Source organism: Bacillus rossius, chromosome 5 (assembly GCF_032445375.1).
Source record: "Bacillus rossius redtenbacheri isolate Brsri chromosome 5, Brsri_v3, whole genome shotgun sequence".
Classification (NCBI taxonomy): Eukaryota; Metazoa; Arthropoda; class Insecta; order Phasmatodea; family Bacillidae; genus Bacillus; species Bacillus rossius.
In genome coordinates this window covers 84,509,558-84,533,325 of record NC_086333.1, presented here as the reverse complement: position 1 = coordinate 84,533,325, position 23,768 = coordinate 84,509,558, and the positions used below count along the sequence as shown (strand labels likewise).

Here is a 23,768-nt window from a genome sequence, read left to right as displayed (position 1 = left end):
CTTCACCCAGCTTAAAAAAAAAAAAGCTACACCACTTATTCCCCACGCAGGAAACACACTGGCTGCCTTCTGTCTCCCCCCCCCCCCCCCCCCCCCCCCCGGCATTTATCTTTCTTCTAACATTCTACTTCTCGCCTCTCGGGCGAGCTATAACGAAGCGACCACGCATTGGGCCGTTTTATGCTTGCTTTGGTGACAGCAGCTTGATTTTATTCGGTATATTCCTTTTCATAGGACCCTTGCCATTAAAATACTTTTATATTTAAGTTTGAAAGCTTGTAAATTCCTTGCCAGAGATGACTGAACTCTAACTTGGTGTGAAAAGTGACATTTTGACATACTTTTACTTGGGCGTGTTTGCCGCGGAGGGAAGGGTCCGAAAATATTTACAACGATCCTACCCCTCCCTCACCACTTTAGTACCCCATTCATAATAGCCCAATTTTACAGAAGGGAGAGTGAAATGAGCATTTTCTCGCTGAAGGTTTTTCAAAGGGGAGCGAAGTTGGGGTGTTATAAGGGAGGACACTAGATGGTTTGTGTGTCTGGGAGGGATGAGCTAGGCTTGAAGAATGTTACCGTGGGGAGGGAGGGGTGAGCTTATGCGTCATGAAGCCGCTGCCGCCAGCCAGCCAGCCGGGCGAGCTTCGTGTGCGCCCACTCGTGTTGCAGAACCTACCTCTGGCATATTTTTAAAGGAAATGTCCCATTATTTTTTTTGTTATTCTTACATGAACATTATTGGAAGTATTAAAGCTGTGTATTAAAATTAACAGATTTTAATGATCTTCCATTTTTTTTAAAATTTTTTTTCTTCATATTTTCACATTTTGGTCAAAATGTCCAATTTTTTGACGGTTCCCGAGAATGTATTCGTAAAATCCGGGGTTCGTGACATTGGGGTTCTAGTGTATTTAACTACGGCAAGCAGAAAACGTACATGTAAACTAACCAGTAAAAATAAACCTTCTTTTGACATATTTTCTTTAGAGGTGGCCTGTAGGGCGACGGACTTGTCATAAAGGTTGAAGTGGGTTTAAAGCAAAGCCGTCTAGCATTGTAAGTAACAGCATCCTGCCATTGTAGGGCTGGTTTCTTAGCGAGTAGAATTTTTTTTTTTTTGGTGGTGGTGGTTTGGGGGGGGGGGGGGGGGGGGGGGGGGGGAGAGAGAGAGTTTGAAATGAACTGAAAATTTTGGAAAACATCTATTACGACCCTATTCCTGGGAACCGTGAGGGGTCGTTTCAGAGAGGTTGTGGTTAAAACATTGTGCTGCTGGCCCCTAGTTGAGGTAGCCACTCTAATAAATCTCCTTGCTCTGTATTATATGGTATTCAACTCACTCTAATTATTGATGTGTGTTCTCATGGGGTTCTTGGCGCCTACCCTCGTCGCAGTAAATACCAGGAACGCTGCTACTGGATGGTCTGCCCAGACTGATAGTCCAGCTAGCACGTCACTGCCCTGTGTTACTGTCCAGAGAGTAATTATAAAAAGGAAATTTAGTAGTGTTGGGTGAATAGTGGAAATTTGCATGTAAATGAAATAATAATAACTGAAAAACATATGATTTTAATGGGTTCTTGAATATGGGTGTGAAGTTACGGTTAACATGTGATTAAGCGAGAACTAAGGTGTCAAACCTAGGTGTCGGTAATTAGATGCAAATGACGTCACTGGAACACATTGAATACCATGCCGGGTCTAGCTATACGTTGTCGGAGGCTTGAGGCTCTCTTCACAGGACCTCCAGGTGGTCTGCTGCTACACTGGAACACTGGACGCTGTAAGCTGTAATTGGTAACTACAGAAGGTCTGAGGTAGCCGGGTATCTGGCTGAAGACTCGACTTCCCTCTCGTCCTAGAAAGTCTGGTTTACTCTGGATCGGTTTCACCAATCGTCGTGGCCGATCGCAGCTGGCGCTGACCTCAGTTGTCTGGAACCACTACGGGACGAAAACGGGACCGACGCGGAAGTTGGCACTCGACGTCGCCGATACTCCCTATTTAGGACTTATTTAGTCCAGATACAATTCTCCCAACTCGTAGAGAGGAGAATTCTAAGTAGTACACGATCGCGGATGACGCGAATCTTCTATTTCTCGGGCGGCAACCAAGGCTTTGGTTCACCCCAGCCTGAGAAACGTCTTCCCGCTGCAAGATGGCGATGGCGTCTCTCTTCTTCCTCCTTATAACTACGTATTTACTTTCAGTCCCTAGCAACCAAGGAGCTATAGCTATCAGCAAACAGAATAAGCTGCATAGTGAAATAAAAACTTGGATGTTAAGAGTGTAAGAGTATCGAACTAAGACCAAATGAATAAAGTTTCCAAAGAATAATTCTTAGAAGACCCTGAAGTTAAAAGTGTGTGTCTATGGCAATAAGATGTGTTATATCTGTTATACCTTGGTTGTCCTCTTTACAATAAAACATTTAAATACATAATATTCGCTCATGAAATATACAATTAATGTTACAATAATAAAATAATAATAATAATAATAATAACTGTAAACAGTTGTACTGGTTACAAGGTTTACTGTAATAAATTAGAAACAATTAAAAGCAGTATATATTTGGCAAAAATAAAAATACATTCTCAATCAATACAATTCAGTCTTTCACATTGGTGCAACACAGGTAAGGATGCAAATATGTCCACTGTGACAAGTGACAGGATCTGTACCAAGGAAGCACAGACAAGACAAAAGTTGTGATCTGTACAAGTCAACTGCTGGGTGGAGGCACTAGGCGTCCCCGGGACACTGCGGCGGGGCCGGGGTGCTCTGGGCGGGCGGAGGGGCCAGGGCCTCCAGTCCCACGGCCCGCAGCAGGGCCAGGTTGGGGGGGTGCTCCGCGGGGCCCTCCTGCCGGAACCGGTACAGCACCTCCTTGCCCCCGGCCGACACCACCAGCACGCCCCCGTTCTGCAGGCCGTCCCCGCGCAGGTCTCCGCCCAGCTTCATGGCCCGTGCCTGCGAGGGACCAGCGCTCTTTGCCAGGTGCACAAGCTCTGGAGTTGCAATCATATCAACTAATCATTCAGTGTATAAACATGGAATAAAACTGCTTATTTAAAATAAATTTTATTAAACTGGTTTTTATTAATCACTAATGAGCTTTAACTCAATGAATCTCCCCTTTTACTAGACCTTGCACATACGTATAAATACCATGACCCATTATAAGGTGTAAAACAGGAGTTTTATTCCTAATAATTTAGGCTGCTAGGTTAAACTATAAAACAGTGTGAGGGTCAACACAAGTGACACTCGACGGATAACAGGCCTGAAGCATCCGCTACCTTGGCGGTGGCCGCCCGCGCCTCGCTGCTGAACAGCGACGCCAGCACACTCAGGATGTTGAACCTCTTGAACTGCATGGCGCTGTACACCTGCTTGTTCACGTCCACGTACAGCTCTGCCCCAGCAACACACGACCACGCACCAGTCACTCGACAACACGGCACTCGCAGGCTCAACCAACAAACAACACGATCTTACTGAGGTTTTTTTTCCCCATTTCCTTCGTCCATACAGGCCAGCAATTCAGAATTTTTTTTCAAACAATCTTTGAAAACTTCATTTAAACACTTTTAAATTTTGGCTGCATTATTATTATTATTATTTTAGTTTATTAAAATAAAGTATGGTTTACCGAACCATTTGAACCTTGTTGTGGGTGGAAGCTGGAGTTTTAGGATTATTTACAAGAAGACACAATAACCAATTAGATTTTTAATTCTTTGACTAAGTTTTGACAAGATGCCAATTGATATTATCGCACTCTGAATCTGTTCAGATTTTTGTAAATTTAAACATGTTGATGGTATCTGACACAAGATCAGGAGGGCTACGAGACCTTCACAGGCACACGAGATGATGCGACCTCCGGCGAGAGAACGTGAAGAGGGCGAGCAGACGAGTGAGCAGTAGAGAGCCACTGTGGGTCCAGCTCTAATGGACTGACGAAGGTGTGATTAACTTGTGGACAGACATTAACACTCTAGCAATAAGAAATAGTGTGGTTGTTAGTTAATACTTAAAGCTGTATACAGTAAAACCTTTTTGTTGCGACCTCATTTATTGCGACCACCTCTCTATTACAACCCGATTTCGAGGAACCGTGAAAAAATTGCCGTAAATCCAAAAAAATATGACAGAAAATAAGTTTCTTGTGGTGAGTAGCGTGTTACTGCGTTTCTCTTGCCAAGTGCTTCCTGTCGACCGCTGTCAGCACTTAACAACCCCCATTCCACGTCTCTTTGCCGGCAGGGTGCAGATAAAGGTTTTTGTGGCAACGTGTTTACGTTTAGCTTTTTGCTAGTGTCTAGTGTGGTACGCAGTTAAGGCAAAGCTACCTGCTGGATTTCTCTTGATTTTGATTACTATCGGTTGGCAATACACAGCGACCGACTAGATGCACGCCCGCCTCGACTTGTTTTAACTGCCGCAGCGATGTTTATTTTGACAGCTCAAGCAATTATCTTTTCCCGTGGGTTGATAGAAAAAGGTCGCTTCACCCAGCATAAAAAAAAAAGGCTACGCCACTTATTCCCCGCGCAGGAAACACACTGGCTGCCATCTGTCTACCCCGCATTTATCTTAATTCTAACATTCCACGTCTCACCTCTCGCGCGAGCAATAACTAGGGCCACGATTATATGGTGAATTGCAAAATCGCGAAATTTTCCGCGAATTTATATGGAAAATGCGAAAAAAGCGATTTTTAAGAAAAACTGCTAAATAACACCGAAATTACACAATACAAGTCTCTTATATTTTAATGTGAAAAGCTTGATAGGCAAGACTTGCCCGGGTCCTGGTTGATAAGCTGGAAAAATTTCCTGCCTTGCATTTCTACATAATTCCTCTAATCAGCTTTAGGGCGCCGTCTGGTCAGCGTGTGTGTTAGTGAAGCGGGATGATAAGAGCGACACTCAATGGTAGTTCTAGCACGGTAAAACCTCAAAGTGCAAGGCTCTGAACTGGCGCGCAGTCATCTCGTTCCCGTCAGATAACTGTGAAATTTGAGCGGTGACCGTAACATTATATGGCGGAAAAATAAAGATAAAGGTGTAATGCATTTCCCTATGATACTTTCAAGAAATTTGTAACGGGTTTTTTACACCTAAAACTTCGAAAACATTCCTTTAGCCATTTTATCTCAATAGAACCAGTTGGGCATTAACAAATTCTTAAATGCTTTTCGTAAACAGACTCCAGGCGGATATCTAGTGTAGTTTGGAAAACGCGTAGGTTTTTCGTGGCTGTGCGCGTCACACGACTGTAGTTTACATGCATCACGCGCCGAGAATGTTGTCCGGCAGGAAGGGCGAGTATAGTTCATTTGCTGCAAAAATGAATACTTTTACGGCCCTGCTAAATTTTTCCATTAAAGAAATTTTGAAGTTTCAGTGATTTTCCAGCAGAAATAATGTTGTTTCAAATTGTCGCGGGGACCCTTAAAAATTTTTCATTTTACCAGAAATGGACTATACAAACCTTGCTTTCGTCGCATGCAGTTTGGAGAAGGGGAGGAAGGATGTTGACAGTTTCACATGCCAAAGGACGTTGAGGGAGGAGGGGGAGAGAGACACGATGGTTTGTATGCCTGGGAGGGATGAACCTTGAAGTCTGGACAAGGGAAGGAGGTAAGCCGTATGACGTCATGCATCCGCCGCCTGTGCTGCCGCCAGCCTGTCTAGACGATATTCCCGCGCTCCCACTTACGTTGCACAAGCTACTGCTGCCGTATTTTTAAAGGAAATGTCCCATTATTTTTTTGTTATTCTTACATGAACATTATTGGAAGTTTTAAAGCCGACACAAAAATACGCTGTGTGTTAAAATTAGCAGATTTTAATGATCTTTCATTTCGTTTTTTTTTTCTTCTTCTGATTTTCACATTTTGGTCAAAATGTCCAATTTTTTGACGGTTCCCGAGAATGTATTCGTAAAATCACTGCTTCGTTAAATCCGGGGTTCGTGACATTGGGGTTCTAGTGTATTTAACTACGGCAAGCAGAAAACGTACATGTAAACTAACCAGTAAAAATAAACTGTATATTGACATATTTTCTTTAAAGGTGGCCTGTAGGGCGACGGACTTGTCATGAAGGTTGAAGTGGGTTTAAAGCAAAGCCGTCTAGCATTGTGAGTGACAGCATCCTGCCATTGTACGGCTGATTTTTAGTTTTTAGCGAGTAGCGGTTTTAGGGGGGGGGGGGGGGGGGGGGTTTGAAATGAACTGAAAATTTCGGAAAACATCTATTACAACCCCCTCTCTATTACGACCCTATTCCTGGGAACCGTGAGGGGTCGTTGCAGAGAGGTTTGACTGTATAATCAATTGGACTATCGTCCCTGGACCATGATTGCACTGTGTGAACTAAGCAAGATACAGCTACCAACTATTAAATCATCACTGCATTGAAATTGTTTCTACGGAATTTCACTAAGAATGTGAGTATTATTTTTGCTAATTGTTCCTTATTGCATATCCGGTCGTATTTCAAAATAAAATATTAAGATAACGGAAGGAATTGAGACAATGATCCCTATCGTGACAATGTTCAATATCGCATATCAAGTTTGCATCAAAGCTTTATAACATTATAACTAATATATTATAATCAAAAATATTATCATAATTGTACACTTGAAATCACAACACATTCAAATGCTTACATTATAATTTATGTTAAAATACCAATGAATACGTTACACAGAAAAATTTCTCCCAGAAATAATGTTCCTCTAAATTTTATATATATGGATTTTAAAATGCAAATAAGTTTGAGTACGTAATTCTACAACTTTGCATCATAAATTAATCCAATTTCTGACAATTGTTCGACGAAAGGCATACAATTGTATTTTAACGTAAAGTATTAAAATAAATTAAGTAGTTAATGTTTGTGATGCAAAGCAGTACCAAAACCAAAATTAATTTGATTTTTAAAATATGAATTATAATTATAAATCTTATAGGCTTTATTTAATCATGCCAATAAAATATAACTTCTAACTTTTGTAAAAAAGTACATGCACCAATTTTTACTGAATTCTTCAGATAAATCATGAAGTAACACCAAGACTATTATTTTTTAAATGCTTTATTGGCTGAAAACCGAGTCGAAACAAATTGTTTTCTATTTTTCTGTCTGCCTGGCCTCACAAATCTGCTGCCATTTGCATTTCTGGCAAGTAATTATTGTTACATACTCTTGGTTAGCTTTGATAATATCATTGCCTCGACTCTAAAGAAGATACACCTCGGACACGGCAAGCGAGGACGGGCGCGTACCTCCGTCGAAGAACTTGCCGTCCACGAACTCCTGCAGTCCCACCTCGTCCACCCCGACCCCCACCATGCTGACGCTGTTGTCCCGCAGGAGGGGCGCGATCTCGCTCAGCTCACGCGCCCACAGGCGACAGAACAGGCAGCCCCAGCGGCGGAAGAAGATGAACACCGTCGTGCGCTCCTTCCACACTTCCTCCATGGCTAGCACCTGCGCAACACAGCCGGTCACTGCCCTGCCGGCATCACAGCCCGGTCACTGCCCTGCCGGCATCACAGCTCGGTCACTGCCCTGCCGGCATCACAGCCCTACCAGCAACACAGCCCGGTCACAGCCCTGCCGGCAACACAGCCCATCACTGCCCTGTCGGCAACACAGCCGGTCACTGCCCTGCTGGCCCCACCATCCTCCCGGGGCATCTGCTTAGCACACCTTGCACCTCATCCAAACACAAACATACTCTGAACAGTTTTCATCCGAGTAATTGTGACTATAGTTAAAATTACTTCTATACTACACACAAAAAATATTGTTAGATTTTTGTATCAAAAAGTACTGGTATTATATCTTGCAATAAGGTCACAAATTAATATAGAAGAAATATTAGTTGACAGTTAATAAACTTGTCAAACGCTACATATTACATGTTTTTAACTAAATTTAAGGTTCACTATGCCATGTAACATTGTTGTATTATCATAAAAACTTCTCAGAACCAACAAACACAGAAAGGTCTTAAATCGGGCACATTTGGGGACACTGCAATACGAATGAGTGGAGTTTGCGAGGTTAGAGGATGTCAATGTAATGATGAACTCCAAGCGTCGGCAGCGCAGTGCTGCTGCTGGGCCGAGACCAACTGCCAGAACACACCGTGGGGCTGGTCAGTGCCGGCTCACAGGATGTGATGAATGCTGGATTAACGACAAATTACATACAATGGACATGACAATTATTAAAAATTTTCTCCAACTGTACTCTGGAGTACCATTTTTGTAAAATAATTGGATAATTCTGTACTCCTTTAAATTAATTGTTTTAACTAAGAGTAATATGATTGATTTTTAATCATGTTTCAAAAGTTAAATTATAAAGTAATTCCTGTCTGAATTGAAATGTGTGATTTTGCTTTCATGGATGATTAAAAAATCATTTCAAAAACCTGTTTAAGTTAAAAAATTGTTAAAAAATTTTTTAAGTGAATTTTTTTAAATTCATTCCCCTTAATAGCAAACATCATACGGCACTGGGGGATCAAATTAATGAACTTAGTAGGAGCGACATAAAAAATGTTCTAAGAAGTGTTACATAACTTCTTATTATGAAATCATTTACCGGTAAAAATAAAAACTGCTTGTAATATCGGAATGCCCCCAAAGGAAAGCAAAAATGTGTTGTTTTAGATGCCAAAAACATGTTACGTTGTTTAATTAACATTATTTCGAAATAAATACAACTTTTAAATTTTATCTTCAGTTACTTAGGGGTCAGCTATAAATTTCGTATATATAATAATGCAATAAAGAACTCGATGAAAAGATTTTAGAAACAAAACAATTATATTCTTAAAATGCCATACCTCTCCTGACCGAACATTTTTCAATGCAACTTTTGCCACTTTACTTAAATCCATTTTCAAAATATCTCAGAGGTCATTAGATAACGGTGACACAAAATTGCACTAAGTACCGCGCACGGAAAGAAGGCGTGTATCTAATGGCTTCGTGAGCTTAGCTGCATCCTACAGCCAGAACTTGCAAAACATAACTCCATGGCCAGAACCTTGAATACGCCATTTTATTGAAAACAATTACTCTAAGCCATAACATTTTTTTATCGTTTAAAAATAAATATTGTCTTCATTAAGTACATTTCATGACAATTTAATGCCCAAGTTAACAGTTACAGATTGCTACCAATAGTTTCCACTGTGAAATAACTGTCACTTAGTACTGAAATTATTTTTTTAGAAACTACTGACGCCACTCCCGCTGCCTGTTTTAGCTTTTTAATTAATTATTAGTGTTGTAAAATATCTCAGGGTTTTTAACGGGGGTTCGGCCTCGTGGCTGCAGGCAGGAGCGCGTCTCGGAGTTTGAAGATTACGTTCAGAAGTTACCTGGGCTGTTTAGGCCACCCAGGACGCCTCGTAAATGAATGGAAAACGGTTTATATGACACTGCACTTTATTCAGTATCAATACACTCATACGCCCCGAGACTGGCCGCGTCTGTTGTCGGACCGCTAAGACACGTGTATCTCTAAACGTGACGGTTCGCGCGACCAAGATAGATTGCAAAGTTATATTGACGAGCTGAAACAGTGGCTTCACGTCCCTATGAAAGGTTTAGCAAGTAAATGAATGGCTGTTGCCGAAACTTAGGCCAGCACGTGAATACGCAGGCAAGATTCTATGTTCAGAATGGTTTGCAGTCTAGCCTGCTATTAAATATTAACGTCTCTAACCAGGACGTGGGTACGCCGACTGAAGACGTACACGCAAAAGTTCCTACAAATAAAAGTTAGTCACTTAAAATACACGTTACACTTTGCACATAAAACGGAGAAAGTTACAAGACGAAAGTTAGTCAGTGCTATTCTCAACACTTATATGGAGGATCTACGACGATAACGATTAATTGGCTCATTAGCCGAAAACTGCGTACCACTACTACGCGGTCCTTAAACTGGACATGGATTACGTATGAAAAGTAAAATTCCCTGGTGGGAAGAATTTAAATTAATTAAGAGCCGCACGAAATATCGTGCGACTGGGTTGGGGTCGGTGCCGAGTTAATAAAAAGGTTTCCGAAAACTTACACTATTGCTGAAATGTTGAAGAGATGCTAGAGCTGATGACCCGACGTTCGCGGAGCGTCCGACCCCTTCGAGCCCCGAACAGTAACTGAGCGCGAGACCGCCCTGCGGCCTTGCGCCTAACCATGTGAAACGCGGGAAAACCGACCCGGCCAGTTTTGGACTTAAAGACAAGTTACAAAATATATGCTTATAAAACAATTAGACATAATTTCCCTTACATGAATCCGATTTTAAATTGTTATTAATTTAGTTGTTTTAATTTGACAAACAATTATATATAATTAGTTAGGCACATTGCCACACCCGGCCGAGCGCTGACGTCGCTGCGGCGTTCGTTACGGTGCACTTTCTCACACTTTGTGAAGATCACGCTCGGGTGTGTTCGCCGCACTTCGGAGCCAGTGTTGTGGCATAACGACCTTTGCGGACCAGAGGGAGCACCGGCGGTTGGCGTCACTACAACTGTAATAATGTTGTCAATACAACCTATTATGGATTAAAAAAATATCGTAACTCCAATTTTTGCCTTAATATAAGTACATTTTCAATATAAAAAAATAAATTATTTTGTAAAAAAGAACACAGAAACCAATGCAGTGTTTTTTTAGAACATTATACTCTCTATATATAAATATATGTTTGTATTAGAATTGAAATTTCAAGTTTATGCATCAAATTACTTCCTTTAAATTAATAACTAAACAAAAGTACTTGGTTGTTGCAGAACATGCCGTAGAGATTTTATCTCTTACTTCCAAAGTAGATGATATTTGTTAGCAAACATTGACAAATTATGCGCAAATATACAAAATGATTTTGGTACTTACTTTGGCCTCGAAATCTTCAGCAGTAAAGAACTTGAGTTCTATTGTCTTTGCATTTATGCATCTATGGTTGTAATTACAAGTTGCTAAATGTTATGTCATGGTTTGTTATTGGACTATTAAATGAGAATGGGTTTTCAAGAATCTGTGGAATACATACTATTCAAGAATCCTGTAATAACAGGGACAGCTGAAGCTATCAAAGTAATTGTAAGTGTGACTTTAAACTCTTTCGGATGTGTAAGACCGTAGCAAAGGAGGCATGACAAGTTGCAAGTTCGAACCCCGGCTTGGAGTTATCACTCAGGCCTGTTCTACAATGGCACGGAAACGGAGACGGATTTCCCGGAACATTTTACTGATAGCAATCAATGAGATTGCGTTTCAAGGTTACGAAATTGTCGTCGCCTGGTCGACTAGCCCCTGAATGATATTATTTTGCCGGCTACTCAGTGTTCGGAAGAGGGGGGTTCGGGCCGCGTGGCCAAGGGACTTAGTCACCAGAATAACAATTGACACACTCGAAGACAGTTTCCAGATTCTTTATACACGGTAAATCGAACCCTTTACAGGGGGCTGCCGCGTTTCCGCCTGTGACTGTTTCTGTAGGGCGAAGCCCGGTTCCGCGCACTTATACTGTATTGGAAAATACGTGACGTCCCGCTCGTGACAAGCATTACCCACGCTGCTAAGACTTGAACGCGCTATGACTCGCGTAATAAGATGACTGTCTGACCGGACAACACAGTGTCCGAGAGGGCCCGCAAATCACTGTACACGCAATGGCGAATATCCAGTCCACAAAAGTAATCCGCGACTCGCAAACCCCCGGAGAAACACGTACGCGAGAAGAATGACAAACTGCAAACCGCAACCGAATGACGAGGTGACACACTCGCCTGAATGACAATACGACTGTAGGAAGTGGAACTCCTTCCCCTCGGCAAGGCCTGAACTACAGCGAGACACAGCGCCCGTTCTCACCGTCTTGGAGCGATCTCGCAGACACGTCCGCCGTCTCCCGCGCCCAGCTGCCGACTGCCGACTTCCCCGCCTCGCGCGACAGAGCGCCCGCGTCCCTCCCCTCTCCGCGAGCCCGCGGAACACGCTCATTGGTCACAGGCGGAAGCCACGGCCTTGGCGCCCGGTGAACACGTAAAAACTTATACATAACTTATACATAACACTTCAAAATAATATAATAAACTATTTACAGTAAAGAATGTTAAAGAATATTTACAATAAATAGTCACGTCCGGTTCTTATGTATTTACATTAAATTCCCACTGGCGCGCGGATCTCTTTTCCCTCCCCTGCCTTAGCCGCACAGCACTATCGTCGCACACACAACACAGGGCAGGAGAAGGCGTTGGCGTGGCATAACGGGCTGTGAGAGCTGGGTCGACACTTGGATCGACGTCAAAATATTTATTAAAAATATATATTATGCTTCAAGACCATAGCACTGGCAGGATTTACATTTTTAATAAAAATAAATCACAAGTCAAAATAGAACGCAATATGCTTGTACTTGAAACAGTTTTTAACTTATTTATAATATAAACAAACTTGGGTGCCACCGCAGGTTACACGGAGTAACGTAAATAGAAGAGCTCAGCATTGCCGAGCTAATCTGTGTGAGCCAGACTACATCTGCGTGTTATTGTAGAAACTATTCTGTGAGATCCATCTCTGATTCTATGTCATTGTAGAACGGGCCTATGCAAAGAAGGGCGGGAGTCAGCAGCCAGATGACTCCAGATTGTGTTTTGTGTCTGTGAAGTAGAAGCTCTTGTGCATGATGTTAATGTGCAAATAACGAATAATACTGCGTGAAGTATAGGTTGGTACGTGTGCGGTGGTTTGCAGTGACCTAGGTTGGGTAGACAGTAGACAGCATGGATTCAGGAGAGGTTTCTTGGGTGAAACACAGATGGCATGGTTGCTGGATGATCTGGTGTAAGCAGTGGACCGGGGGAAGCAGATGGATGCAATTTTTATAGACTTTGAAAAGGCATTTGATAAAGTGCCTCACAAGAGGCTAATGGAGAAGGCAGTTAGTTAGTTGGGCAGGAGACTTGCTGAGGGATAGACGGCAGAGGGTGAAGGGAGGTCTGAAGTGATGTCAGGAGTTTCGCAAGGGTGTGTGTTGGGGCTCTTGTTGTTCACGATGATGATGAATGGGTAAATATGTAGTTTAGCGGTATTTCTAAAAAATAATGTTAAAAATCCGAAAATACTTTTATTCTATGCTCTTTAACTTCCTCTTTTCATTTTTACCGGCGGAGATAAGAAATTCCAAATACTTTAGGAGATATCGCCGTTCTTATTTTGCAATACAAGACCTGTGTTTATCATTCGACCGCCGCCATTTTTTTATTTTGCTGTGTGTTCGTGAATGCCTAATTAATTAAAATGGTCGATTAGGTCAGGTCAGCTACATTGTAAATACTTTCAAACTAAGCGGACATTAAAAATAATATGAATTAATTTTAATGGTTGTTTAGTTTTAAAGTATTTATAATGTAACTGACCTGACCAAACAAACCGGGACAAAGGATGAACAGTAGGAGCTCACGTAATTTTTTTTATTATTACTTGCGCAATAATATCGAAATAACAAATAAAACATTAAAATTTGAAACGTTGAAATATCACCTTAATTAGAGGCGGGTACAATTCCTTTGCCATTAGTAGAAAATAATGTAGTCGTTCACCTACGTCGCGAAAAAAAATTTCATACTTGTAAACAAGAAACAATGTTGAATGGCGCATGAATGCACAGGTATTGTGATCAGAATAAAAAAAATTGTTATCTCCTAAAGTATTTGGAATTTCTTATCTCTGCCGGGTTTAATGAAAAGAGGAAGTTAAAGAGCATAGAATAAAAGTATTTTCGGAATTTTTAAATTTTTTTAACAAATATCGCCCAACTATTAAAATTAAAAAATTCTTTATCTCCTAAAGTATTTGGAATTTCTGATCTCCGCCGGGTTTAATGAGAAGAGGAAATTAAAGAGCATAGAATAAAAGTATTTTCGGAATTTTTAAATTTTTTTAACAAATATCGCCCAACTATTAAAATTAAAAAATTCTTTATCTCCTAAAGTATTTGGAATTTCTGATCTCCGCCGGGTTTAATGAGAAGAGGAAGTTAAAGAGCATATAATAAAAGTATTTTCGGATTTTTAACATTTATTTTCGCAAATACCGCTAAACTACATATTTACCGATGAATGATATTGGAGAGGGGATGGAGGCCAGGATGATTGCGTAGTGTATGAGGTGGTGGGCAGACTGGGATGTCGCTGAATGTTGTAAAGACGAAGGTGGTTAGGTTCACGAGGAAGAGGAAGGTAACGAGGCAAGTGTATATGTGGAAGGGGCAGGAGAGTACAAGTACAGGGGTGTGGCCCTGCACAGTAACCTGGGATGGGAAAGCAGGTTCAGCGGGTGGTGAGTAAGGGTAGGAGGGCGCTGCAGGGGGCAGGGAGAAGACACACTCCACATTGGTCAGGCCAGTGGCGGAGTGTGCAGCTGTGATCTGGGACCCCTGCCTAGTGACTGAGGAGCAGCGTAGAGCAGCGAGGTGGGTGATGTGAAGCGAAGGGGGGAAGCATTACTAGGGAGAAGGGTGGAAAGGTTAGTCAGACTGTGTAAGGAGATAAAGGGAGCAGCTGGGGACTAGGATACACAGAGGTGGGTATAAAGAGCGGAGAGATCACGGATGGAAGAAACAGAGGGACTGGAGGTGAATGGAAAGGGGTAGGAACGCTTTACGTGGCAGGACAGGAAGGGAGTGGGATGGGTTGGATGAAGAGATGCTGGGGGTGAAAGATGCAAAGGATCTGAGGAGAATGCTATAGGCGATGGGGGGGGGGGGGAGGGGGAGGACTCCTTGCCACTGGGGAACAGTCCAATTGTGAGCATATTAGTCTATTCAATTCAAGCAACAGGCTGAAGTTAACAGTCCATGATATTTAATTCCAAACCAAAATATGGAGCACTCATCACAATTAATAGAGTTTAATATAAAATACTCCAATTACAGTCAAAACAGTAGCATCTAACGTATACAGTTACGTTAAGTGTGTGCCTAGTACCTTATACATATTCAATTTCCTCATCATGTAATTGTTGAAACTGCCACAATATTTCCTTAAACTAAACACACAAAAACAAGGTAGGCCTATAGCAATCTGACACATGTTTCAAAGAAGTGTGCACAATACATTATACATAGTTAACATGAGCTCCTGGAACCTTTACCACAATATATGATGTGTGAAAACTAGTTTGAACAAGCACGTGACATGGCAATAAGCATTCTTTTACTGAACATTAAAATAGCCATTGAGTAAAAGCTCAACAAGGTAACTAAACGTCTATCAGTTAATTATATATAGCTGCCATTAGCCTTAGTTTAGTAACGAGACTTCTTCTGACAACATTAAACACAAGTTAACATCAAGTTAAACATAAGTTAACATCTGTAACATGAATAGAATTAAGGAGGTACATACAAATAAGTATGTAATGACAAATTTAAGTTATGTTGATCATGTTCCCTTTGGACCGTACCCATGTGTAGTTCAATTCCAAGACAATGACTCAAATTAATGCAACAGATCAAGGAAAGGCATAAGCTTACAAAGGCTTCCAAACTCACATCTAAATTGAACAAACATAACATCAGCCTTACATGGGCGAAGCAAAGGAAGTCAACAGGGTTTAGGCCCAATCGTTCCAAACAGCCACTTCGGCAGCCCACTAAACAAACCTTAGTTACGTCCGGCATTGTTGGCAATCGGCAAACAAAGAGCAGGTAAAGTTAACTTAAGTGTGAGTCAGATTACAAAACTCATCAACAAAGGCAATCCTGCTCGTAACCGGAGCAAGTGAAGCAAAGTTAACATGTCACGACAAAGTCAAAAAGGCAGTTAAACAGACATTTCCATGAGAGCGGGGCCGAAGAGAATTTAGAAATAACAGATCAATTCAAAATACACTCACATTTCGCACACCACTCTTGTGTTATAACAGCCAAACTTTATGTAAATTTAAAAATAATCTGCGTGTTACAAGGTGAAAGTCTGTTCGAAGAAGAAGGTAGCTCTTCCAACAGAGCTCTAAAATGGACATAGTGCACAGGCACAGAGGGAGGGGATAAGGAGGGGAAGTGTCTCTCGGCCAGCGCTGAGGCAAGGCCATGCGGGCCGACGGTAGCGCTTCTGGCTTGTGTGTTAGGTGTAAGAGAGGGAACGTAGTGAGTCTGTCATTGGGAGCTGCAGAAGATACAGGAAGCAGGTGGGGGTGGCTTGCAGAGCGACCTGTGATGGGGTAAAAACAGGGAGAAAGGCAATGGTGTTAATTGGGAGAGTTTGAGGGGAACAGGAAGGAAAGTAAAAGGAAATGTGTACTCTGCGTTGGTGGGGCTGATGGAGCATGAGGCAGCTGTTTGGGCCCTGTATCTGGCGCAGGAGACTAGAGGGAGGAGCAGGGAAGGACAGTCGGTGAAGGGAAATCTAATCAATAGACGGAGGTGGACAGAGAGGTACCATGTAGTGAGGGGGCTAGCTGGGGAGGGGGGACACAGGATAGAGAAAGGAAGCTTGGAAACAAGAGGGTAAACTCCAAAAAGTGAATAATTGTAAAGCTGTGGCTTTTTGGAAATAGGGTTAACAATGAATGAATTTAAAATTCTTAAATGTGAATAAAACCAGATATTTTGAGCATTATTATTTTGATAATTGATTGTACTTATATCTTAGAAGCCGCAACTCAAAGCATTTTTTCAGGAAAAGTTTTCAGAAAAAGGAGAACAGAGAGAGATAAAAACTTGCTTATTATGTGAATGATGTGTGAAGGGAATAGTTAAGGGTGATGAACGTGTGTTTGTAAGAAATGTGTATGTATAACTCAGGACGGTGAGGGGAAAGCAGCGAAAATTCAACAACAACAACAATAATAATAATAATGATAATAATACATAAAACAAAAATGCTACAGAAGCACATCTTAATAAAACAAAAAAGTAAGTAAATTTGTCTTGGATTTTGCTAATCTCTTCTGTTTGTGATTTTAAAAAAAAAAATCAATATTAATATTGTCAAATTTATGGAATGTTCAATTTATGTTTTAGACTTGATTTAGATATGCTTGTTCGTGCTTTGGTACATTGTGAGCACACGTTTGATGGGAGCACGTCACAAAAGATAAATAAACACGTAGGCATACTCCATCCATGCTGCCCTGTTATAGCTTGGAAATGAAAGCTAACAGTCTTGACTGTGACATCAGAGAATGGTCACTCGATTCCTAGCATGTCATGTGAACCATTCTTATTTCAGAATTGTCAGCACAGCACAGCAGAGTAGCGGGCGCGATTGATAAGTGCGAGAACATAACCATTGCTAGGACTTTGTTAAGTGATTTAGTTATCTTCTGTGATTTATTTAAATTAAAGTCATGGATGCACATTGTCAAGGAGAGATACGCGAACACGTGACCAGCATTTGCTGGCAGCTGTTGGAGCATGGTGTTTTTGTAACAGGGCCATGACGGAGTGGAATCAGCTCCATGTTTAACTTTGACCATCATGGCTTCAAGTGTTCAGTGCAATGCATTTTACATCCACAAAACAGATTTAAAACTGTAACAGGACTTGCTGTGTTCATGCCATGCACAGACATGTGCAAAGAGAGTGTACATTGAGACGTACGACAGTGTTACTAACACTGCAGGAGCGTGTGTCGCAGGGCAAGGTGGTCCCAGGTTCGCTCCTTAAACCTAAAGCAGAGATTGCGACCACCGCAGTGATGCCAGCGTTGAAGAACGTCGTTCTCACTGGCAGCCCTTTCATTCGTTTGGCTGGGATTTTCGGAGCATCGGCAGTTGCGCTGGGAGCGTACGGAGCCCACAGTAAGTGCCCTCGCGGAGTGGGTGCTAGGAGGCTATTCCTGGAGAATAGCTATTCTTTTAGAACTAAATTTTAAAAAGTGGCATGTTATTTATTGACTTTTACAAATAAGCTCTTTCACTATTAACAAAACCATATTTTAAAATTCCTTGGACATTGTAAGATATCTATCTGGTACCTAATGGAGATGGCTATCTTGTGTTGTCTTTTGGATTCATTTTTCTCGAGTTTTAGCTATTTTGGTTTGTGATAAATATAAGCAACTGATCTTTTTTGAAACACATGAATAATACGAGTCTCAGATCTCAAGTTTTTCCTGACAAATGTAAAATTGCAAAAAAATATTCCCATTCGCAAAAATGGCTCTAAATTAACTGTCTCTAATTATAGTCCAATTTCTTTAGTCAATGTATTTTAAAAAAAAAATTGGAAAGATTTATATTTAAATTTTGAACTTAGTAATAAACTACATAGCAAGTGATCAATGTGGTTTTAGATCAAATGTTTACATCCACTAATTTAATTACATTCCTAAATCCAATTTACATTGAAGTCATAAATGGGTTCAGACTGATGCTTGCTATTTCGATTTAGCAAAGGCATTTGAAACTGTAAATCATTCTTGAGACTATAAAAATTATTGTTAACTATTAGTTTTCTGAATTCTTCATTTATTGCAAGTTATGGTGTTCTGCAGGTTGGTAGTTTGTCACCACTTATATTTAACATCTTTATTAATGTCTTTACCCATGTTCTTAAGTACTCTTCTGGTCTTCATTTTGCGGATGATCTTGAAATATTTAAGGGAATAAACACACTTAATGACTGTTTATTTTTCCAAAATAATATTATAGAGGTTAGCAACTGGTGCATCAGGTGTACCAATCCCTCACTTAGCATGACTTATGTGTTCCAGAAATGTTCGTGTTATTCGAATTCGTGTATTCTGAAGCATTGGTCTTTGCGTATTCTAAAGCATTGGTCTACAAAATAAAATTTTAATTGTGTTTTCCAAAATGTTTATGGAAATATTCTTTACCTATAGTGGTTATGTACTTATCGTCAGTTGGGTGGTTGACTTGCCCGCCTGGGCCTAACCTTCAACTCGCGTCACGTACCTTTTAACAAACTTTCCAAACCATCCTTACTGACAGTGAAACTGATATTTCTATCCTGATAATAACATTTTAATTTTTCAAAAATTTTAAGTGCTTCACATATATCACCGCTTAGTTCACACCAATCCTGTCAGACCCATGATTTTTTTTTCATGTGAATCATTTGTCATATCTGTTCCAGTATCTAATATCAAATATATTCCCACTAGTGCAACCAACAGCATCAGACCTATATAAACATTTGATTCAATCCTTAGTTTATACAATTTTGTGCACAGTTGACTTGCTTAAAACTAAGTGTGACCAACATAAGTTTGGCCATCATGACATTCTGCACGCCATAATATTTGTAGTTTTGTCTCAAATACTTGAACACGATGCATTATGCTCTCGAGTTCCCTGCCACTTTCTAGACTGAAGTTCATCACGACCAGGTCTGTGGCCGGGCGACAACGGAACAGCCATGCGGCATACATGCCGATGTTGGTCCTTTACACTCCATAGTGCAAGTTAACTTGGCATAGCTGATGTTTGTACAACAGCCGATAGCGTAGTTAGACCTCCACACGCAATCTCTTCCTCCCTCGTATAGCTAACTGTATGCCACGGCACATCTGTTGTTTACTGAGTTGAAGCAGACTTTATGGTGTTATGCCTTTTGCCTGTGGTGATTTCGTGCTAGCTGAAATTTACAGAGGTGCTATTCAAGACTGGGGCTGTAACATTGCGCAAAATGAATTCGCCTAATCTGAAGGTTACTAAGTGAGGGATTGGTGTACTACAAAAACAAACATTATTACTTTTACCAGAAAAAATAATCCTGTCAATAATGTTTATAAATTAGATTTTTTTTAAATTTGTAAAACATCTAGTATCAAAGATGTTGCAATCTTTTTAGATTCTAAATTGCATTTTCATAAACATTTAGATATTTTTTATTTTACTGCTTGTAGAATCCTTGCCCTAATGAAATTTATCACTTTTTCTGCCATTAATTCGGATTCAATCCTTGCACTTATTTTGCATTAATCAGAACTAAACTGGAATTTTGCTCAATCATCTGGAATAACATAAATACTACTGATAGTAATAAATTTGAAAGTATACAAAATAAAATCATTAAAATAATTAATTCTAAGAATCTTCCAAATCCATTTTGACTTTCCTTTCTGGGTGTAGTACTCAGATGCTCTCTTTATTAAAAAATGTTATAATCACACAATCAATACTTGACAATACTGTTTTACATGTCCATCAATTTAATAGTCAATTGCAATATTCCTTGTGTACCCTCCATAAGAACTGATTTATAGATTAGTCACAAACTTTAAGATACAGCTTAAAAACAAAATACGGAAACACAACTACTAATCTGCCCTCGGCGAAGTTATAATTTCTTTTTGCAAATAAACTCCACTCAGATATCTTGAGCAGTTGTATAATTACATGTTTTTTTTTCTGAATGCTCATTGTATGCATGCCCAGAGGTGGGCCCTCTAGGCTAAAGAAATGAAAGCTGACTGTGGCTGTGTGTGGCAGACGTGTACCTGACTGTGGCTGTGTGTGGCAGACGTGTACCTGACTGTGGCTGTGTGTGGCAGACGTGTACCTGACTGTGGCTGTGTGTGGCAGACGTGTACCCGACTGTGGCTGTGTGTGGCAGACGTGTACCTGACTGTGGCTGTGTGTGGCAGACGTGTACCTGACTGTGGCTGTGTGTGGCAGACGTGTACCTGACTGTGGCTGTGTGTGGCAGACGTGTACCCGACTGTGGCTGTGTGTGGCAGACGTGTACCTGACTGTGGCTGTGTGTGGCAGACGTGTACCTGACTGTGGCTGTGTGTGGCAGACGTGTACCTGACTGTGGCTGTGTGTGGCAGACGTGTACCTGACTGTGGCTGTGTGTGGCAGACGTGTACCTGACTGTGGCTGTGTGTGGCAGACGTGTACCCGACTGTGGCTGTGTGTGGCAGACGTGTACCTGACTGTGGCTGTGTGTGGCAGACGTGTACCTGACTGTGGCTGTGTGTGGCAGACGTGTACCTGACTGTGGCTGTGTGTGGCAGACGTGTACCCGACTGTGGCTGTGTGTGGCAGACGTGTACCTGACTGTGGCTGTGTGTGGCAGACGTGTACCTGACTGTGGCTGTGTGTGGCAGACGTGTACCCGACTGTGGCTGTGTGTGGCAGACGTGTACCCGAAGGAGGGGGGCGAAGAGCTGAAGAGGATATTCGAGACGGCCAACCGGTACCACTTCCTGCACTCGTTGGCTCTGCTGGGAGTGCCGCTGTGCCGCTGGCCCAAGCTGGTGAGCCTCTCTCGTCAACTTCAGTGCGTTAGAAATACTATTTGAAATTGATTTCACAAGTTTTTTTTTTTTTTAGTAACAGTTCTACCAGCTGGCACGGCATTAACACAGTAGTTTTTTGTTTGAAAGTGATATTGTGACAGTAACATGGTCTAAACCACAATCCAGCGCAAGGATCAACTGTCGGTGCTTGGCAGTTTGTGTTGTGTCGCTGGGTCGGGAGGCCAGCACGGAGCGTGCGTGTTGCAGAGTGGCTCGCTGCTGGTGCTGGGCATGTCCGTGTTCTGCGGGACGTGCTACTACCACGCCCTGTCGGGCAACAGCCACCTGCGCGGCCTCACTCCGTGGGGCGGCACGGCGCTCATCTTCGGCTGGCTCGCCATGGTGCTGTGAGCAGCTCCTATCAGTACAGCAGTATGAAGTAATGCACCACAAGGAAACATGATATCCACATGTACGATAACCATCACAGTTAAAAAAAACATAACAGTTTACTTTCATACACATCATCAGAACAAATACGGTGTAATTTGGGCAGTAAGATAAAATAATCAGTTATGATGTACAAGATGTTCATGTTTTGGAGATGTTGTTTGATAGATGCGAATGTAAACTGTGAGAAGGAATTGAGGACAGAAGTTAATTTTAAAGCTTGTAGTGTGTTTGTCTTGTTACTGGAGGCCTGACGAACAAGTTGTTACCACTCACCACCTCCGGCTAGCTCAAAATTAGGTGATGAGTGGAACATACAAGTTATGTAGCAGGTCACGAAGAAATTATTACTCAATGTTCAATGGATTACCTGTTTTATTTATTCATTTAAAAATCACAGTTAATTTCGCCCAACATGTCACAAAAAATTGTAATGTACATCCAGAAAGAAATAAACCACGGAGCCATCGACGGCCTGGTGCTCGGACAATGACTCAATTTTACAGCCTTCCTTCCCTTTGTGCGGGCAGTGTCCTGGGCTCGCTGACGTAATTTTCAGCCAATCACGGCACATAGCAACAGAGGCTCAACGAAATGCTTACTTCTGTTACCACGACACAGCGATTTTCTCTCTCTCACACACTCCGTGACCGTAACTCACACGCCTAGCGTGTGAAACAAAGTCTCGGTCGTGGAAATAAGGAAGGAGAATTACGTAAGCATGCCTTGCCACACAAAGAAGCCAGCAAAAAAAAAAAAAACTACAAACAAAAAACTTATGAATTTTAAAAATAAAAACAATAAACCCGGAGAATTACGTTCACAATAATTTTGAAAAGGAAAAAAAAAATTACATCTAACCTGAAATTTGACATAAAAATTTATAACAAATTATTATTACTGGATGGCAATAGGAAGGCTGTAATCTGGGTCGTTACAAAGTGCAGCGTCTGTCCAGTGTGTTTCAGGAACAGCACACGATACATGTGCGGTCTTGCTTCTTAAGGTTGCGCTTCAGAAAAAAAGAAATACTAACCTCTAGAGTTGGCGGGTTCATAAACACACCAGTTGCACACGTTTATTTATGCTGGTTACAGTATGTGCTTTCATAGTAATTATCTATAAAGGTAATGAAAATTGTACACACGTGTTAACAATGTAAGCTATGAAAATAAATTAATTAAACATTTATTTGTGTTGTATTTATAAAAACCAAATAATTATGGAATTAACATGTACAATATGTATTGAGGGCTGTGCGCACGTTCCCGGCGATTTTAAGACGTTAAACATGGGCGCCACCACGTGGAAGGGCACGTGGACCCGGCGGAGTCTCTCTCTCAGGGCGTTACGTAGACCAAGTGGGGACGAGTTACCAGCCCTGTCTACCCTACCTATCCAGACCTGGCCCGCTCTAGGCGTCGGGCACGCCACACTCCTAGGCTAAGTAGGCTCACTCACCACGTGGTTAAATAAAATACTCAGTTTATATTTATTCCCAGATTTAATTTCACTAACACGTTATCTCCACGTCCGTTACACGTTACACGGTTAAAAAGCCTGAGGCACGAATCGACTTAGGTGAAGGCATGGTCCACACACGTGGCCATGCTACAAAGTATACTTATTACACGATGGTTAAAAAACTCGACTGAGACAATTAATTAATTATGCAGTCCGCTGACCGAGAGCTGCCCCGAGGATAACGAACGAAAGAGATTTAGAAAGAATTAACGATACAGAATTACTTGGTCAGTGATGCACAATGGTTGAGGTCCCCGGGGTGCTGGCGCGTCTGCTCTCGGTCAGTGATGAAGATGGACTGGGGCGAGAGCTCTGCTCGTCTCGACCAACATGGCGCCTCCGCGCCAACACAATTACCGTTATTACATCCTATGATTCCGTGCCCCGGCGAAAGTTAAATAAATTACAGATTAACATTAAAAAATATATAAAAATTACTGGCTAATTAAAGTTCGTTAATATTTACTTATTTAATGATAATTTATATAAAAACATTCCTACTCTCGTTCAAGTCCGTG

General features: G+C 41.4%; 2 protein-coding genes across 3 annotated transcripts; one reads left to right on the top strand and one right to left on the bottom strand.

Moving 5' to 3' along the window:
- Positions 1-2,560: 2,560 nt before the first annotated feature.
- LOC134532175 (prostamide/prostaglandin F synthase-like) lies at positions 2,561-9,016 on the bottom strand. Its single transcript, XM_063368561.1, has 4 exons — positions 8,884-9,016; positions 7,310-7,514; positions 3,306-3,421; positions 2,561-2,976 (listed from the first exon to the last, which is right to left on the bottom strand). The coding sequence occupies exons 1-4, from the start codon at positions 8,935-8,937 to the stop codon at positions 2,749-2,751; spliced, it is 603 nt and encodes a 200-aa protein (XP_063224631.1). The 5' UTR covers positions 8,938-9,016; the 3' UTR covers positions 2,561-2,748.
- A 1,841-nt stretch (positions 9,017-10,857) lies between these two features.
- On the top strand, positions 10,858-22,917 carry LOC134532174 (transmembrane protein 256 homolog). 2 transcript variants are annotated; one of them, XM_063368560.1, is made up of 4 exons: positions 10,858-11,158; positions 17,707-17,869; positions 21,176-21,294; positions 21,544-22,917. In XM_063368560.1, exons 1-4 carry the CDS (start codon positions 11,072-11,074, stop codon positions 21,685-21,687), a joined length of 513 nt encoding a protein of 170 aa, XP_063224630.1. In that variant the 5' UTR covers positions 10,858-11,071; the 3' UTR covers positions 21,688-22,917. The 2 variants fall into 2 exon arrangements, with proteins under 2 accessions (XP_063224630.1, XP_063224628.1); XM_063368558.1 differs by having other exon boundaries at positions 10,875-11,158; positions 21,145-21,294.
- The last annotated feature ends 851 nt before the right edge of the window (positions 22,918-23,768 follow it).